Source organism: Sceloporus occidentalis, unplaced genomic scaffold, assembly GCF_023333645.1.
Source record: "Sceloporus occidentalis isolate IW3139 unplaced genomic scaffold, rSceOcc1.0.p SCAF_2, whole genome shotgun sequence".
Classification (NCBI taxonomy): Eukaryota; Metazoa; Chordata; class Lepidosauria; order Squamata; family Phrynosomatidae; genus Sceloporus; species Sceloporus occidentalis.
In genome coordinates, this window is record NW_028316982.1 from 130,221,984 (window position 1) to 130,240,255 (window position 18,272).

At 35.9% G+C, this 18,272-nt stretch overlaps 1 protein-coding gene across 1 annotated transcript; it reads right to left on the bottom strand.

Annotated features, from left to right (window-relative positions):
- Positions 1–1,280: 1,280 nt before the first annotated feature.
- LOC149319039 (uncharacterized) lies at positions 1,281–15,560 on the bottom strand. Its single transcript, XM_089507948.1, has 7 exons — positions 15,479–15,560; positions 4,378–4,473; positions 3,862–3,915; positions 2,447–2,500; positions 2,013–2,093; positions 1,863–1,913; positions 1,281–1,473 (listed from the first exon to the last, which is right to left on the bottom strand). Exons 2-7 carry the CDS (start codon positions 4,421–4,423, stop codon positions 1,355–1,357), a joined length of 405 nt encoding a protein of 134 aa, XP_089364074.1. The 5' UTR covers positions 4,424–4,473; positions 15,479–15,560; the 3' UTR covers positions 1,281–1,354.
- Positions 15,561–18,272: the final 2,712 nt, after the last annotated feature.

The following is an 18,272-nucleotide window of genomic DNA, read 5'->3' on the forward strand; positions in this document are numbered from 1 at the left end:
ATATCAATGCATTTGTCAATAAATTTCTGCATAGTTAATACACATATATGTCATAGTGCCATGTCTGGCTGCAATTACAAATCAGGCAGTCACAGTGAGAGCTAAAGGGAACTAGATGGCACCCACCAATCACCGTACAAATGTTACATTTGCCAGGTGAAGTATCACGACTACAGGAAAGTGTTTTTATGACTTCCAAATATAGGATGTAGTAGTTAAATCAGTCTCCTTGCATCTCATTCAGATTATTTATTTGATTAGCATTATATTTTCTTTAGTAAAACAAAACCTTGTTTGTTTGCTCAGGTTAGGAATAAAAACGACTAGGGCCATGCACACATTATTCATTGAAAAATACTTTAGTCCTTTCAAGTTACATTATGCCTTGTAATTAGAGTTACAATATTCTTATAGGAATACAGACAACAGATGGTCACACTGTGTAGCAACAGTCACAGAAGAAACAGCTCTTAAAATCACTGCTGCATTGGACTAGAGACAATTAAACATCACATGAGATCAACCACTGCAGGGATAGAAGGGCATGGCAGATTATCACTTCTGAACTGTTCACCAACCAGTATGAATTCTGTTCTTACATTATATGAATATAATAGACTGGCAAATATTCTGAGGCAGAGCTGGCACGGTGAAGTAGTTTGAGTGTTGGAGTATGACTCTGGGAGAACATGATATGAATCCCCGCTCACCCATGGAATCCCACTGGATGGCCATGGGAAAGTCACCTTTGAGGAAGGCAATGACAAATCTCTGAATAAATATTGCCAAGACAGTCCTGTGATCACTTTACATTGGAGTTGGTTTGAAGGCCCATAACAAAAAAATGTATTGTGTGCACTGTGAAACAATTTCTTTTTCTGCTTCAAGGACTAGAAAAGGAGAATATATAAAATAGACAAGAAAGCATATTGAGTTTCCATCTAGGGCAGCAGATTGCCACTATATGTACACGTAACAAAATACATAACATATAACGAGGTCCTTCTCTTCGCACACAAGGTCAAATCCTTTTCACATCCTTTTGTGCCATGCTCTAGTATGTAAACTGATACATTTTGAATTAAAAAAGCAGGTTTTAAATAATGTATGTCTTGAATATATATTCAAATACTGAAATCTTTTTCATATTACAACTTTCTGGCATTTTAAGAAACTTGGTGCCCAACAGTAAATTATATATCTGTATCTTAAGTGAAACATCTGTACCAGATTTGGATTTACATGTCAAAATACTAAAATATTCACAACTAACCAAACAAGTAAAAATCAAAACCAAATGTAACCAAACCAAAATCAAAACCAAGATTCCTCCTTTGATGAAGAATTCTTCCATTTATCTCTTTATAGCTCTAAAATATTTCACAAATTGAAGAAATACACCAGCAATTACAATAGGTTGCGAAATACACATCATTATTAAAATAATTGATGATTCTTTTGGTGTATTTCCCTCTAAAAAAAAACAGAGAGAGAGAGAAAAACCATTTATAAATCAGTTTTTAAACCATCTTTCTGCCAGATGGTTTAAGACTACATAACTGACCTGCTTTTCCTAAACCCAGCTTGCTCATCCCTGAGAATCCTTTCTGCCTCAATCCATTTATAAATCATTTTTTAATATAACAACCATATAATTTACTCACTACTGACAATAAACTTATGCCAGTAATGATATCCACCATGTGATGTTTGCTTTTAAAAGTTCAGGAACAATTTTTGGGTCCCCCCCCCCCGCTGTCTCTCTCAGAACCTAGATATTCCTAGCGAGAGCATATTAATCAAATCCACGAATAATCAAAACTGCAAATATCAAAGTTACAAATATGGAGGGATGGGTTTACCTGAAACTGCTTTTAAAATGGCAGCTAGCAAGTATGTGATGTCAGTTGGATCTATAAAAGTGAAAAATCGAATGATAGATTACTCAAATCGATTAATCAAATCCGTGAATAATCAAATCCACAAATATCAAAGCAAATGGATAACTTTACCTTGCTTTTCCAGTAGATTTGTATTCACTGGCTTTATTGAAGCCTCTATAATCTGCCCTGGTCTTTGTGGACCTGTATAATCTAACACAAAAATGTACATATGTTTTACATACTGTGATGATATCTGAGGTCCAAACAGCCAAACAGTGCTTGGCCGTTAGCCCAGTGGATCCCTTTAATTTCCTCCCCCCCACACCCCCCCAATACTCTTTCTTATTCAAATACAATGTGAATTTAAAACCACAATATATTTTCAAAAAAAGGAAGAATAAACATTCTATTCACTTATTCTCATTAGTTATTTGTCATCCTTAAGATCACTGAATTTTTAAATAGTGTTTCTCCTTTTAAGCTAAAAAAAGCAGGAGATATTAATCAATTACATAAAGCTGCAAATATCAAAGCTACAAATATGAAGGGATGAGTTTATTTACCAGAAATTGCTTTAAGTACAGCATTTACCAAGCCCGGGTCTATATCCTTTTGTTCTGTAAATGTGAAAGATAGAATGAAAAAAATGGAATAATTATATTTGCTTTGAAAGCTTTCTTTTGAAGTTTATTCTATCTCAAATCATGTTACCAGGAATACTTTTTTCCTTTTAAGTCCTGTTTTACACCCGGTGGTTCAGGCCCATAGCTAGGCCTTTAGGGGCAGAAAGTAGCCAGGAAGGCTACTATAGGAAGAGAAATATATGGCCCCTTTAACCAGCCCTGGTCAACATGTAAGACGAATGAGTGAGTTCTGACTTAAACCCAGAGCTGAAGAACCGAAGAACCAAGGAATTGTGCTTTAAACATAGCTAAAGGAACAAACAAGATGGTTCCGCACAAAGCATTGATGTGACGAAGGTATTTGGCAACCGAGGCGAGGAAAGTCTGAAAACTTGGAAGCTGAAGCGGGGTGCCGTCCAGGTGTGACAAACCATGACCGGGAAGAACCTTATCTCCTGAGTCGCCATGATGAGGAACTGACAGGACAATGGAGAACTTTGAACAGAACGAGTTGCTTTGAACATGGACTGATCTGAACAACCTGTCTGTCCTCCCAAAAGAGGAAGTTGAGTAATGGGCTGCAATATTGCAAGACTTCAGCAGCCAAGAGCCAGAGAGAAGAAAAAGTATAAAGACCCTGGACTTTCATCTCCATTTTGTTGGCATCTACCGCGGCAACGGTGTCATCCCCAGCCTTCGAGAACAACTGATCAATGTTCAGCGGAAGGAAAGTGTGTGTGAGTATTGTATGAATGTGTGAGTGAAAGAGCTCTTGATAATCAATGTTTGTGTTACTTGTGTGATTCAATAAATGTTACATGCATGGTGTTTAAAACCAAATTTGGTGTCTCAATGTCTTTCTCAGCCTTGCTGTGAATAGGTCCACGGAGGGAGAGGTTTTCATTACACGCTCTCAGGATAAACAGGTTGCCCTTACAATCTTGGGCATAACAAACAGTCCCAGAATATTTTGAATGTAGAGTGTGTTAGTTATAACCATAGTTCTAGCTGTATTTCTAACCTAACTCCAGCTGTTATGTGTTTGCTAGAATGCATCTGAGGAAGTAGACTGAAGTCTACGAAAGCTCATGCTGCCAACATCTTTCTTTCTGTTATATTATTACTATTATTATACTTAATAATAATTTTCAAAAAATATGACACATTATTATCAGCTATTAAAGAAAGGTGTTCTTTAGGCCTCTTTCAGCTTTTAATAATTTTTTTCCTTAATTACTCTTCATTACTTTTTCTTAATTATGGTCCCTCTCCAGGGGAAGATATTTATCAAATCCATGAATAATCAAAACTGCAAATATCAAAGCTAAAAAATATGGAGGGGTGAGTTACTTTACCAGCAATTGCTTTTACGATTGCACGCACTACATGTTCATTCGTAATCTTCTGATCTGTAAAAGTAAAAGATAGAATGGAAACGTGGAATACAGTAATTATATATGTGAACGACATATATACTGTGAAAGAAGTTTGTAAAGATGCGATGGGCCATTTCCTGGGCTTAGAAGTTAAATGTGACAAGACAGAGTACTTTTTTTGGATTCTGTAGCCCAGCAGAAAATAAACGAAATTTTTTTCAGAAAATTGAAGGTTTATTGCATGATTTGGAGAGTATGAAAATGTTTTACTGCCAAGAGATATGAATGGTTTCTCCAGTGTATTAAGTATAATGACATAGCAAAATGGTGTCCCTAATAAAAAATGGAACATCAAGGTAAATTTATACTTTGTTGGAACATTTTCAAACCGTGTATGTTTAAATCTGTGTATAAAAATCCATGTATAAGAAGGTCCGACTGTAATTATATATGTGAACGACAAATATACTGTGAAAGAAATTTGCCGATTTTTACCTTTTCTAATTGGTAACGTCATATGATCAGCCAGTGAGATCCCCATTTTCTTCAATGATGTTAGAAGAATTTCTTCTGATGGCCTGTCCGATTTTACTGAATAAAATTGATTAAAAAGAAATCAGTATTGGCCCAGCTTTCTAATCTGCTAGGTCACTTTGAATTCTGATTCTGTTCTTTGTGGTATTAGCAACCCCACCTTAAGAAAGGTTAGTGAAACTAAGGCCCTATTCAGACTGGCACATTTGCCCTGGAGAGAATTGGGTAAAATCAGGGGCCCTCTTCTCAAATGCCTCCAGGAGCATGTGCCCACTATAAATACCTCAGTATGGCTGGATGGCCATCTGTCGGGGATGCTTTGATTGTGATTTCCTGCATGGCAGGGGGTTGGACTGGATGGCCCTTGCGGTCTCTTTCAACTCTATGATTCTATGATTTAACAATGACATTGTAGCATTCGCATTTTAAACAAATAATTCCAGGAGCAAGAGGAAATGAAAATAGCCATACAGTTCCCAGGGTCCCCTAACACTGAGCCAGGGGGCAGTTAATGAACTGACATTGAGAGAGAGAGAAAGATTCAGAGAGAGAAAGAGAGAGAGGTGGGCATGCAATGCATGCCATATAGGTCAGGCGACCTCCGTACTGAATTAATAATCCAGTTGCAAATTGAGCAATACACATTCACGTTATAACATGAGTGTTTTATCACACCTGGTTGCCCTTCCGTTGCCCTTCTGAATCGAGGAGGAATCGAATCCAAGGCAAGTCACGTGATGCGGATTCAGGCAAAGTGGAATGAGTGCAAACTGTATTACCACATCACTGCAGTCCGGAAGCACCTCGGAAGCACCACGGGAGGTGCTCCCATTGAAAGGAACCAGGTGTGAAAATACATTAACGTTATGACATGAATTCGCCTCACTCAATTCGCAATCACCCTGGATCTGAGCTGGAAAAAACCCCGTTTGATAAACACCACATGGCAGAATGGAGTTGGAGGGCCCATCTTATGAGTCTAAAAAGTCACATACCTGGAGCACTATGAACCTGAAGGCAGATGAGAGAGGGGAGCAGGAAGAAGAGGAGTAGAGAACAAGACATGACAGCCTTAGCCAAACAGACCTTGGCACGAAATTTAAAATAAAGCACTGAAAAACACAATGCTTTCTCTACCCAGAAATGTTGAGATAGAACACACTTGCATCAGCCCTTGTGGTGTCATAGAGTCATAGAATAGAATCACAGAACTCCAATTAGAGGCTCAGAACAAGACCATTGAGAACACAATAAGGGAAATAGTCACACAAGGAGATTTATGTACTGTTTATTTTTCACCATGCGCTCCTTTATATTATAAACTCAAGGTGTCTTCCGAACATGTAGACTAATTGGATAACCTAATATTTGTACAACTGCAGAACGCTTTCACAGAGCTCAGACTGAATATGATGAACACAGCTTATATAGATGGAAGGCATAGGGGCATCCCAATAAAGGATCGTATATGTATATACAACTGCTCAGAATTAGAGGACCTTACCTACTAAATATTGTTTTTCCCACTTTATAGAGAACCAAGGGAAAAGTTCCTGACACCTTTAATGGAAATCAGTCCTAGTCAGAGTCCATAGGACGTGGTTTTTCATCTTCTTGTATATTTGGACAAATACATAACCTGCAGAGTAGCTTTGTTTGCCCTAGCAGCCAAAAAAATTAGGAAGAAATATACAGCAGAGATAGCTATAAGCTATAAAGGAGATGACCACATCTGATATGTCAAAATTTGATACAATTGTTATCTTAAATACTAAGTTTATAAACTTTGTATTAAAGATGACATGCTTGTATTTTATATGTATTGTAAATGTTTCATTGTATTCTGCTAAGACCATTGGTCAAATGCAATAAAACCTGACTTGACTTGATAAGTTGACTCTGGTTTTTGGGGTGAATTTTTTGAGTTAAATTTCTAGTATGTGAAAACTAGTAATCATCATATTTGCATATCTGCAAATCTTCTTTAGCTCTTTCATCTTTCTGGGATTTAGTTGTAGTTCTCCTGAAGTTGTAAGATCCTCCACAAGCTGAGACAGTTTCTGATCCATCTGAAGTGAAAAGCCAAAACAAATCTGTAAAACTCTTTATTACTTTTCTCTGCCCCATATCCCTAGAAAATGTTTGATGAATGTTTGCACCTCCTACAAATGTTATGCACCTGAGGAAGCAGACTTTAGTTACGAAAGCTCCTGCTGCCAACTTCTTTCTTTCAACGAGTCTCAAAGGTGCTAGAAGATCTCTGCATTATTATTATTATTATTATTATTATTATTATTATTATTATTATTGTTATTATTATTATTATTAGCTCCAACTGCATCTGAGAAAGTAGACAGAAGCCTCCTAGGAAAGCTTATGCTGCCAACGTCTTTATCTCAGTGAATCTCAAAGGAGCTACATAAGTTCTCTCTAAATACTGATTCAACAGACTAACAGGGCTATATCTTTCAATTCTACAAAAGTAATGTCACATCTGAAAATGAAGAACTCCAATTACTAATTTTTGAACCACAAACTGAAACCGCACATAATGCTGCGGCTGAACAAACTGAACTTGAAAAGATTAAGCATAATGCACTGAACAACTAGATTCTAATTTATTCAGGAGGGAAAGACGCTCTTTGTGTCACCCCATTTGGGAGCCCCTGATTTAGGGGATAGGGACTATGGAAGAAGCATAGAATTGGAAGAGATCCCAAGAGGCCATCCAGTCCAACCCCATTCTGCCATGCAGGAACTCACAATCAAAGCACACACACAGTGACAGATGGCCACCCAGCCTCTGTTTAAAAACCTCCCTTTGGTCTAAAGTAGTGGTCCCCAAACTCTGCTCTTTAAGGGATTTGGACTTCAGCGAAAAGAAACCATTACAGCCTAAATAACAATAATAAAGAAAGAGAATAAAAATTAAACCAAGGACGACATCTGGGGGTGAAAAGAAATCATTACACCCTGAATAAAATAATATATATACATGCACACACACGCGTGAGCGCGCGCGCACACACACACACACATATATATATACAGAAGATAAAGAAACATAAAATTAAAAATAATAATAATAAATGACAAGTTAAAATAAAAAAGAAGAAGATGGAGACTCTTTCTGGCAGATTAAACAAACAAAAAGAATAAGAAGAAAACATATTTGAAATCATTAAAAAATTAGGAAAAGAGGGAAAATTTCAAAATTGGATAAAAGCAATATACAGTGGGACCGTGTTATCCGCTGGGGTTTGGTTCCATGACCCCCCCCCCCCCCATGGATAACAAACTCAGTGGATGCTCAAGTCCTATTCAATGCAATGGCATGGTGAAATGGCGTCCCTTATATAAAACAGCAAAAGCAAGGTTTGCTTTTTGAAATTTATATATTTTTTGGAATATTTTCAAGCCATTGCTGGTTGAATCCAAGAATATGGAGGACCAACGGCCCATTAAATAGCTAGCACAATTTACCCTTTCATTTTTACAGACTTAAGAATGGATGAGGTTAGGGAAGATACCAGAAGCAAGAAAATACTTTCATTCTTGGCAAAGGTTGAAAGTTATTAAATAGCACTAATCTGTTAATATACGAGGCATTGTTTTATTGTTAATAAATATGACCAAATTCTGTGTCACATTCTTTTAGTAAATATGAAGCTACAGGAAAAGAACAAGATACTGATTGTAAACGACAGGTGTCAGCATTATTGGCGTATTGATTGCTGGATCTTCACCCACATTCTTCCTTTACAAAAGAAGAATCAGCAGTAAGTCACTGTTTAGCTTACATTTCTCCCTCATTTTAGCATTTAGAAGTCACACATGCTTCATGCTCCCAAGCGTTCCCAGGCTGTCAGTGCCCCGTCAATGCCCAAGTACAGCAGGGTCATGCACAGAAAATCACTTTGGTGGAGCAAGACCTCGAGGGCGATTTGCGCAAAGTCCCACCCCAGCAGTGTGCGCAAAGAGACATCAACCTATCAGAGCCACGCCAAGAAAACTGTGAAGTTGTCAAAAATGCAGAAAGAAACACCGCAACAACCTATATTGTGACCTCCTGCATTCCTGTAACTGTAGCAGTAATTTATTGTGTATTAAAAAAAAACTGCACAACATAAAGAAAATTTAAACATACTGTAAGTAAAAAAAAAGCATGATTCATTATCTCTGTCAGAAACAGACCTCAGCATGCTCTGAGGAAGTTTCTAGAGTATTAGGACTCATGCATCATTTAAACAGCATACCTCCAAAGTGACCCGAAGCAGCTTTATTTTGGCCAGTCTGTATGAGGCCATATTAACCTTACCAAAAAGCATTAAATGAGCAAATATCAGAAGAACTAGCTGGAAAAAATCAAAAAAGCAAAACAACAATTTTTTGAAAATGTAAATAAATGTCAGGATCATTCATGGATTCCTCTCATAAGGATTTTATGTGGTTAAGGTTGGATATTAAAATATGGGATTTAGAGTTGGTTAGATAATATGTTGTGTTTAATAGAATATGCTAGAAAACAATATAAGGTGTGGGTTAGACATTATGGTTAAGAATGTGTTTGTTCACTAAGCTTGGAATGTGGGGGAGTAGCCTCTCTGCAGAGGCTTGAGTTTAAGCTGGCTTTTATAAAAGGAGGGGAGAAATATAGAGGATTAATAATGTTATTATTATTATTGTTTATATTAATTTATTAGTCAATGAGATATAATAATGTGGAAGTCTTTAAAAAGCTTCCATTTTATGTAAGACCCTGGAAAATAGACACTGTAAATTAAGACAGTCTTTATTTCAGCCAACAGGCCATTAGACAATAAAGTGTGTATAAAACACATAAAACATTTAAAACATATAAAACTTGTTAAAATGGGACTATAAAGCAAATATTCAGAACATACTCATGAGATGTACATTTATATATATATATATATACAGAAGCACTCTCAAGTATATTGAATAATACTAAACCATAAAACACAAGACCAAGATGGGTATTTGTTTGGATATTCAAGATGCAAAGGACAGGACTGTGTAAATTAAGTTAATTTGATGAAATTCATTTTGATTAATTCAGTTAATTAATTCAATTCATTTTTAATTCAGTAACATTAGAAAACAATGATTGGGAGAATATTTTGGAAACAGCATTCAAAGAAACACTGAACTACAGCATACGTCAGCCGCAAACACAGATCAAAAGCACTGCTGAGAAGTCAGCCGAAACAGGTAAAATCAATATTTTTGTTTTCAGTAAAATTAGGAATTCATCATATTTATATATTTTCAACAAAATGATCTATTGTTATCAGGCAGCCTCTCACAGGTTGGATTGTCTTAAATGTATTTAAGAATATGATATCCTCCCATACAAGCTCTGTCCTCATCTGGATTACCTATCCAGGGACTGTAGCCATAACCATCTGGGGAATTATGAAGTGTCTGACATATCAGTGGACTTTGGATTTTGGACTTCAGCAAAAAGAAATCATTATGGCCTAAATAACAAGGGACTACCTTTAATGGGAAGTTATATTATCAAGCAGGGGACAATTTCCCTCATTTTACATATAACATGATTCAATTGGGTTTAACTGCCCTTCAAGCAGAAGGAGAGAAGCCTCACTCTGTTGGGGGAAAGGGGAATTATGAATGTTGTCAAAGGAGAGCTCTGATGGTGCAATGGTTAAATGCAGGTACTGCAGCCACAATGCTATAAGTTCAACCCTAGAGGAGGGCTCCAAGGTCCACTCAGCCTTCCATTCTTTTCTGGGTCAGTAAAATGAGTACCCAGCTTGTTGGAGGCAACTTGTTTACACATTGTAAACTGCTTAACCCAACTGTTAGCATAAGCCATTGCTATATTGTGAATAGTATGACAAAATTTATTTCCCCATCTATTGATGTTCTTTTTGTTGCCTGTTTTATTGAACCATTTCCTGTATTACTATGTATTTTATATGTATCATCCTATTATCTCTTAGATTGTATGCCATAGGCAGGTTTACTCTTATCTATTTATTGTTTGTATGTACAGCGCTGTGCAAATCTACAGCGCTATATAAATAAATAAATAATAACAACAATAACAACAAAGTAGTTAAAATTCAGCCAGAAACAGCATGGCAACATACATTCTGTTTTTCAATTAGTCAAAGAGATATAATAATGTAGTGTTAGCTTTAATGGGTTATGTTATTATTGTTTGTACTGATATATATATATGTTGGGGTTCTTAGAGATATATGGTTATGTGGATAGATCATTGTGTTAAGTTCAGATGTTGTTATAATGAGAGATATCAGCCAAGATCACAGGTGCTGGGGCTGAGATAATTGTTTTTATTCTCAGGGAATTTGCTGGAAGCTGCTGGAATTCCGGACTGTAGGACATTCAACATTACATCATTGTCCAAGACAAAACGTGGGAATTATTATCCAATTAGATTGCTTAATAGTTTGGTGACATGGGATTGCTTTGTTCATTATAAAAGTTGTATGATTATGTTCACATTCAGTCTTGACAAAAAAGCTGCCACCATGTTTGCATGACCTCTTTTCTTCAATAAAGAACTGTTCTTTTTCACAAGAGACTGTCTTTAATGTGAAGAGGGTCCATGACAATAAAACAGGAAAATGGCTTGCCCATAAACTAAAAAAGGAAAGAGGGGGGAAACCTAATTCTAGAATTAAAAATAAAAGGGGGAAAGATTACAAATCAAAAAGGAATTATCCAAAAATTCTATAATACAGTATGATATGCTGGAGGGATTCAACTGAGGTGTCAGAACATACGGTTCTCATAAGGGAGCTTTTTCTATTTCCCTTCCAAAACTGCAGAGAGGAGAACGTTAACACAGGTTGCGGTAACGGCTCCTCTAAATTTGGGTACTATTAGTTTGGTCAAATAAAATGGCTAAATTCTTTTTTGTTTTTAGCTCTTATGATCACAGCCAATTTTCCATCAGGCTCATTAGACATTTAAGAAAAACGGAGGACCTTAAATGTCCTACATTTTGGGCTGAGTTTTGTCCTGCAGTTGTCCTACAGTTTGGTCTCGAATTTGTCCTACATTTTGTCCCTGGTAATAGTGGACAAGTATGGCAACCCTAGTTTCATTAGCAGTTTTTGATGAATGTTTTATATCAGAAATTATATATTCCAACTCTGAAACAGTCTTTTCTTTATTATCTAAACTTGATTTTAGAGTAACAATTTTCTCCTATTTTCCTTCCATAAGATCTTGAAAAGTCTGGTTTTCAGATTCTAGTTCAACTGCTTTTTCTTCAAGTGTATTAATAACTTTGTCCTGTTTTTTAAACTTCTCTTTAAAAACATCCAGTTTTTCTGTTAATTCACTGCACTTTTTCACAGAATCATCTAGCTTTTGTTCAGTTTGTAAAAGTTTTTTGTTCAGTTTCTTATTTAGAAGAGCTTTTGCTTGAATAAAACTCTCCAACTTTTCTATCTGGTTTAACTTCCTTGTATCAACCATATTTTCTTTAGGTAACTGTTGTTTTTGATTTTTTTAACTGTTTGTCACTGTGTTTTGTTTCCATGGTCTTCAGGCCTCTGTCTCTGAACAGAGTTTCTTTCCAGTTTTAGTACATAATAAACTGTTTTTGAATCTGACTTTAATTCCTTATTCTGTACCTTGGGACAATTATATTTTAAATGTCCTCAATTGCCACACTCATAAAATGGCTGGATTTATGGCTGGATTCTCTGTTATCTTCTTTTGACCAGTTATTTTTCTTATTTACCTCAGAGTCACACTCTCTTGACTCAATTTTTTCTCCTCAGCGTCATTTCTGCCATGGTGCCAGGGCTTAACATTTTTACCCTCACCAGATCTCTCACTTGGGGCTTCCCAGTTTTCAGGGAGTTTCTTATCACCATAACTTCTGTTAACTTTTTCTCATATTCTTCTTTTAATAAACCTTTGTTATGCTTCAGTTCTCTCAACTGTTTTTAAGCTCCATTTCTCTTAGCTGTCCCTCATGTTCTTTTCTTTTTAATTCCCTCTCATGTCTCCATTATTTTTCTTTTATTCCTCTCTGATATTTCAGTTCTCTTAACTCTCCTTCATATTCTTTTTCTTTTAATTCTTTTTTATAATAATAATAAATTTTATTTCTATAAAACCATAATAACATCTAGATTACAATATGTCCCAGTTCTTTTAAATTAAACCTAGGCAAGTCAAGCCCTTTGTCTTTTAACTCCACATATTCACAAACCTGTTCAAAATTAGCTATATATAAGTCAAGATTATCCCAGCAGCATATTTAGGAATTTTTTTGCATCATATAGAGGGAAACCATTAATGTTATTCTTGACAATATGAGTAACTCTAGATTCTAAACTGATCATTAAGTCCCATGTCTTCATTTCTATGTTATGGAGATCTCTGTTATGAGCTCTCTCATTCTTCAGTTCTTTCATTTCAGTTTCATGTATTTCTCTATTATGAGTATCTTCAATTTCTATTAAAAGCTTCTCTTTTTCTCTTTCAATTTTGAATATTTCAACTTCTTTTTTTAAATGTGGCCATTTCAAGTTTGACTTTTCAAATTTCTAAACTTTCTTGACGTTCAGAAATGGAAGTGTCAAGACTAGCCACCATTTCTTTTCCAACTTCCTCCTCTTCCACTATTTCTAGCACTGCTGGAGGTTTTACTTTTTTAGGAGGCATGTCTTGAGTATTTCCCTACAAATACCTAAAACCTTTACCTCAGGAAATACTTCTATCTTTGCCTCAACTGAGTATGAAGTTATCATTTGGAATTTGATGGCAGACTAGTGATACCACAGACTTTTACCTCAGGAATCACTATACAAGTTTGTTTCTCAAATGTGCTCTTTTCCCTTTCTTACTAGTCTCCTACAATTACCTCAGTACCTTTACCTCAGAGACTCGTCACTATCTAGTGTGGTCAGTCCCCAAATAATCTCCTACAAGATACCCTTTACATTTAGCTCAGAGATTATTCTACTGACACAAACGCCTAGATTCTCAAACCGTTGAACTTTTTACTCTAAAGTTCAAATAAATATTGGGTATCTGGTAATTTGTACTCAGACCCCCACAACTCAAGCACACCTCCAGCAACCAGGTTTTTTGAATCCCAGTGCTGCCACCAAAATATGTAACAAAACCTTCCTATTGTGGCTGCCACATGAGGTATTCTAATCCCACCACTGCCACCAAAATTATGTTGCAACCTACTCCAGCCTTTAACGTTCAGTAGCGTGTATTGTGTTTCAAAACTCAGGCCAAGTGGTTCTTCAAACAAGATTAAAAGTTTATTCAAAAGTAAAGATGTACAATGTCTTATGGTTATGTAGTTCCTATTTTAGTCTTGCTTTGTTACTTAGCTACAGATGTAAGGTTTTCTATTCTTACTATTATATTTTATAGCCACCCAGGCTATAAAATCCCTCAGGATACTATCAAACCGCAGCCCTCTTTCAGAGCTCGGTTAACTTAGAATCTCTCACTGTCAGACTCCCAATATTTTAATCTCCCTCCCTGGACCTAAAAGACCCTTCCTTGTCTGCAGCCAATCTCTAAGTGACTGTTTCCTCTGGAGCTTTTGTAACACTGTCCTCACTGGGACCCAACAGTTCCCCAAAAGCCCTGTCAACTGTCAAAACCCAACTGCCAACTTCAACTGTCAGCACAGAATTTCTAGCCAACATTCTATTGGCTGATGACTGCTGCCTCCTAATAAATAATAAATTAATAAATAATAAATAATATAAATAATTTTATTATATTATACATAATAAATAATATAAAATAAAGCAATATATTATAAATAATTTAAGCAATTAAATTTAATAAAGAAACAATTAAATAATATAATTGTAAATAAAATAAATAATAATTTTATTATATTATATATAATAAATAATATAAAATAAAATAATATAAATACATTTAATAAATAATAATAATAATAATAATAATAATAATAATGTAATTATAAATAAAACAAATAATACTCAGTGTGCACTGATAACGTTATTTTACACAGTGCACACTGCTAACATTATTGTTTCTGGATTATATTATTTCAGATTGAGATTTCAGAATACCAGCAAAGGAAAACTTTCCTGCTTCCCATTGTTTATGTTCCACAAATTTCTGAATCTGTTGTGATCACCACAACTGTTGACAGTAAATTTCATACAGTATCTTAACTGTATTTCATCTGAAGTAGTGTTTTATTTTGTCCATTGCGAATCTCTAGCTATTAGGAGTATTTTTATCATTTGAGTCAATTTAAACAATCATACTCTGAAGTACTAAAATCCAGGACATTTATATTGTATATTGAGGTTGCAGAAGCAAACAGTCTTATTTATTTGTTTCATTTGTATGCCACCTTTCGCCCAAAAGGGACCCAAGATGGCTAAGAGGTAAAAAAGCATTTTAAAAAATGACACAAAAATTCAATACTGTTAAAATAATCTAAAAACAGTATAAAAACCACATAAAATATGTACAAAAGCTAAAAAACACAACCAAAACAACCCCTCCCCCAAAAGCCACCCTGATATGATTATATAGTAAACACCTATAGCTCATATATAGTCTGTCAATTTACTACAACACTTCATGCATCTGATGAACTCTAGTGCAATGCACAAAATCTCATCTGACAATATATTTGTTAATCTTTAAGTCATTACAGAGTTCTTTGCTGTTTTTGTTATTGGCTGAACGCCTTGCTAACTCAAGGGAACCTCAGCTAATCAGAGCTTAAAAGACAGAAACAAATGCTGCTACTTTTAAAACATTCACTATAACAGTACTACAGAGTTTTCAAACTGTACTTTCAAACTGTATTATTCTGAAGACTTGTGAAAATACCAGCTGCTGTGTGAATATAAAGTCACAGAACTTGATATAATACCACGGCTGCTTAGGGACATTACATTACTGTCAAAAGGCCATTAGATTCGCATTGCAGCACCATCTAGTTGCCACAAATAATGCCAACTGCAAAGCAGATAATGGCAGAAAACAGAAATTCTCTCTTCCAGTTTCTTACCTTGAAATGCAACAATATTGAAGAACTGAATAAGATCATGGTTAAAACTTTTAAAGGCCAGCACTCGCAGTTTGCATATTGATCCACACACACCGACTGAGGGGAATGAATTTGTTGTCACAACAAGACAGAATCAAATTACATAGGCTTTCCATGCCTTCCCTGACTTTGTCAAGACAGAGGTCAAAGCTAATGAATTGTGTTTTCTTTCTTTAAAAACATATATAAGCAGAATAGAAACTTACTTTCAGGCTGTACAATAATGTGCAGTATATTTGTTAAAAAAAAGTCAGGTAGATACATTAATCCATTAGAACAAAATTAACTGAAATAATATATATATTTATCTAAACAATAAACTGAATAAATTAAATAATACAGGAGCCATTATTTAATTAATAGAGCAATTATTAGGGCCACTGACATAGGGTTTGTCTACAGTTTTAAAATATTCCTCATTCCAATAAAATAGACTGATCTGGCCACACACAATTTAGGGGAATTGGGCTTTTTTCCAAACTCCATAAACGCCATAAAAAACTACATAAACTCTAATGGAAAAGGATTTGCAGTTTTTAATCAGAGTATCAACAAGTGTCTGTGTAGATGTGCATTACTGAACATGTGGCTGTCAGTTCTACATTATTATTAGCACCTGTTCAGATGGAAGGGATTTTATTTGCAATTATTGAGTTGCTTTGTGGAAGAAGAAAAAAATCCTTTTTTGGATACATATAAAGCTTTTTAGTTATTAATAGCTGAAGACCTATAGTCATTTTAGTGTTGGGAAATTGTTTGTCTTTTGGTTTTGTTCTGTTTAAACCTTTCATTAGATTTATTATTAGCCAAGTATTTAATACAAAATGACGCAGGACCATTGCTGTTTTTTTTCTTGGAAAACTGTTACTGTTTTATTTTAAATTTTGCAGCGATGTATTTTTATGCCATTTCCTAGAACTATGCCATATAAGTGAAAGGTAAGAAACTTAACATAACTAATCAGTAGCAGCTACAAGCCATTTCTGTGTGTGAGAGCTTTCATACAGGTAGGTTCAAAGTCTGGGTTATTTGCCAATGGATTATTTGGCACAAGGATTCATGTCACCCAGTGTGGTAACTCATGGTGTTGCCCCCATGAATCTCCTCCTATACCAGACCATACAGAATCTGTAATAATGTTTTTTGTACTAATGTTACTCAGTAATCCTAATTCCTGCATGTCACTGAATGTAATGGCAATAGTAGTAACTGGCCTTGGTGCAATTCCTGAAAGAGTGCTGCCCTCTGCAAATAGAGGAGTAGTGCTTATATTTAAAGGTGGGATGCCCTCAGAAACCCTGGTGTGAAAAAAGCGCTAGCCAGACTTGGCTTCAAAGCAGAGAGACTGCGAAGGAGGGCTGCGGGGGGTGGGAAATTATAAAAGCAGGAGTATGTGCGTCTGAGGAAGGAGAGAGGGGGGTTGACAGTTGGATGAGACAGTTGGGCAAGTCAATGGAGAGTGAATGCATACTGGATGCCTGAATTGACTGAAGGGCAAGGTCTAACGTAACTCAGGTTGAATATCATTATATGGTACGAATTAAGTATTGGAACGTGTTAAAGCGTTTACTTTTCTGCAGGATATAATAACACACATCAATTCTCTTATTGTTTTGTTAATTCTGACTCAGACTGGCTTCTTCCACCTTGAATGAAGGGGTGGTTCTGTTTACCATGAAAAACACAAATGTAACACACACATTTATCCACACTGAGGTTACCTGGATGCTCAGAAAAGAGGGGAAATGGGGGGAGCAAGGGCAGGGCGAGTGGTAGGATTAGAACTGCAAGGCCAAGTTGGGTAAAGGGATCTGTCACACCTGAGAACTAAATAAATTCCCAGTGTAATATGCATCATTGAACCATCCATCCTGTGTGAGCACAGCGGTAACCTAATGAGAGGGTATACATGGAAGAATGTGACTACTATGCAGTGGGTCTCTTTGTGAGGGAAGGCCGAGAGCCTGAATCCCATTGTAAATCCAAACTAGACTAGACCCATTGAATAAATGGGATATACCTCTGCACTGACTGCCATCAAATCAACTTGAATGTATGGCAAAGCCATAATGAAAGGCCTCCAACTCACTCTATATTATCAGTATTCCTACTCATGTCTTGCAGACTCAGGGCCTTGGCTTCCTTGTTTGAGTCTATCCATCTGGAATACAGTCACCTTCTTTTTCTACTGCCTTCTACTTTACCAAGCATTGTGGGACTATAATTCCCATCAGACCCTATAAGTAAGTGTAGAACTGTATCCTTGTTGTTGTTGACTCAATTTTGACCTATGGCAACTCCACAAATGAGATACCTATTCTATCCTCAGCAGCCCTGCTTAGATCCTGCAGACTCATGGCCATGATTTCCCTGATTCAGTCTATCCACATTATTCCTCTCTGTTCCTACCTTACCAAGTTTGATTTCTTCTAGGCAGGGATGTAGCTAGGATTTTAGGAGGGGGGGGTCCAGACTAAGTGCCACCATTATAATGGGGCTTGGGTGCGGTGGCGCAGCAGGACACACCATTCATTTTTCTTACTTGCTAATTAGCTTACTTGCTGTTCACTGCTGTGATCTTTGGAATAGCAGTATATAAATAAAACAAATTATTATTAAATAATAATAATAATAATAATAATAATAATAATAATAATAATAATAATTTATTTATATCCTGCCTCTTCCGCTTTGAGGATGCCAAGAGTCTTTGTTGTAGACTTTTGAGCATCACTTTGCTCACATGGGAAATGAA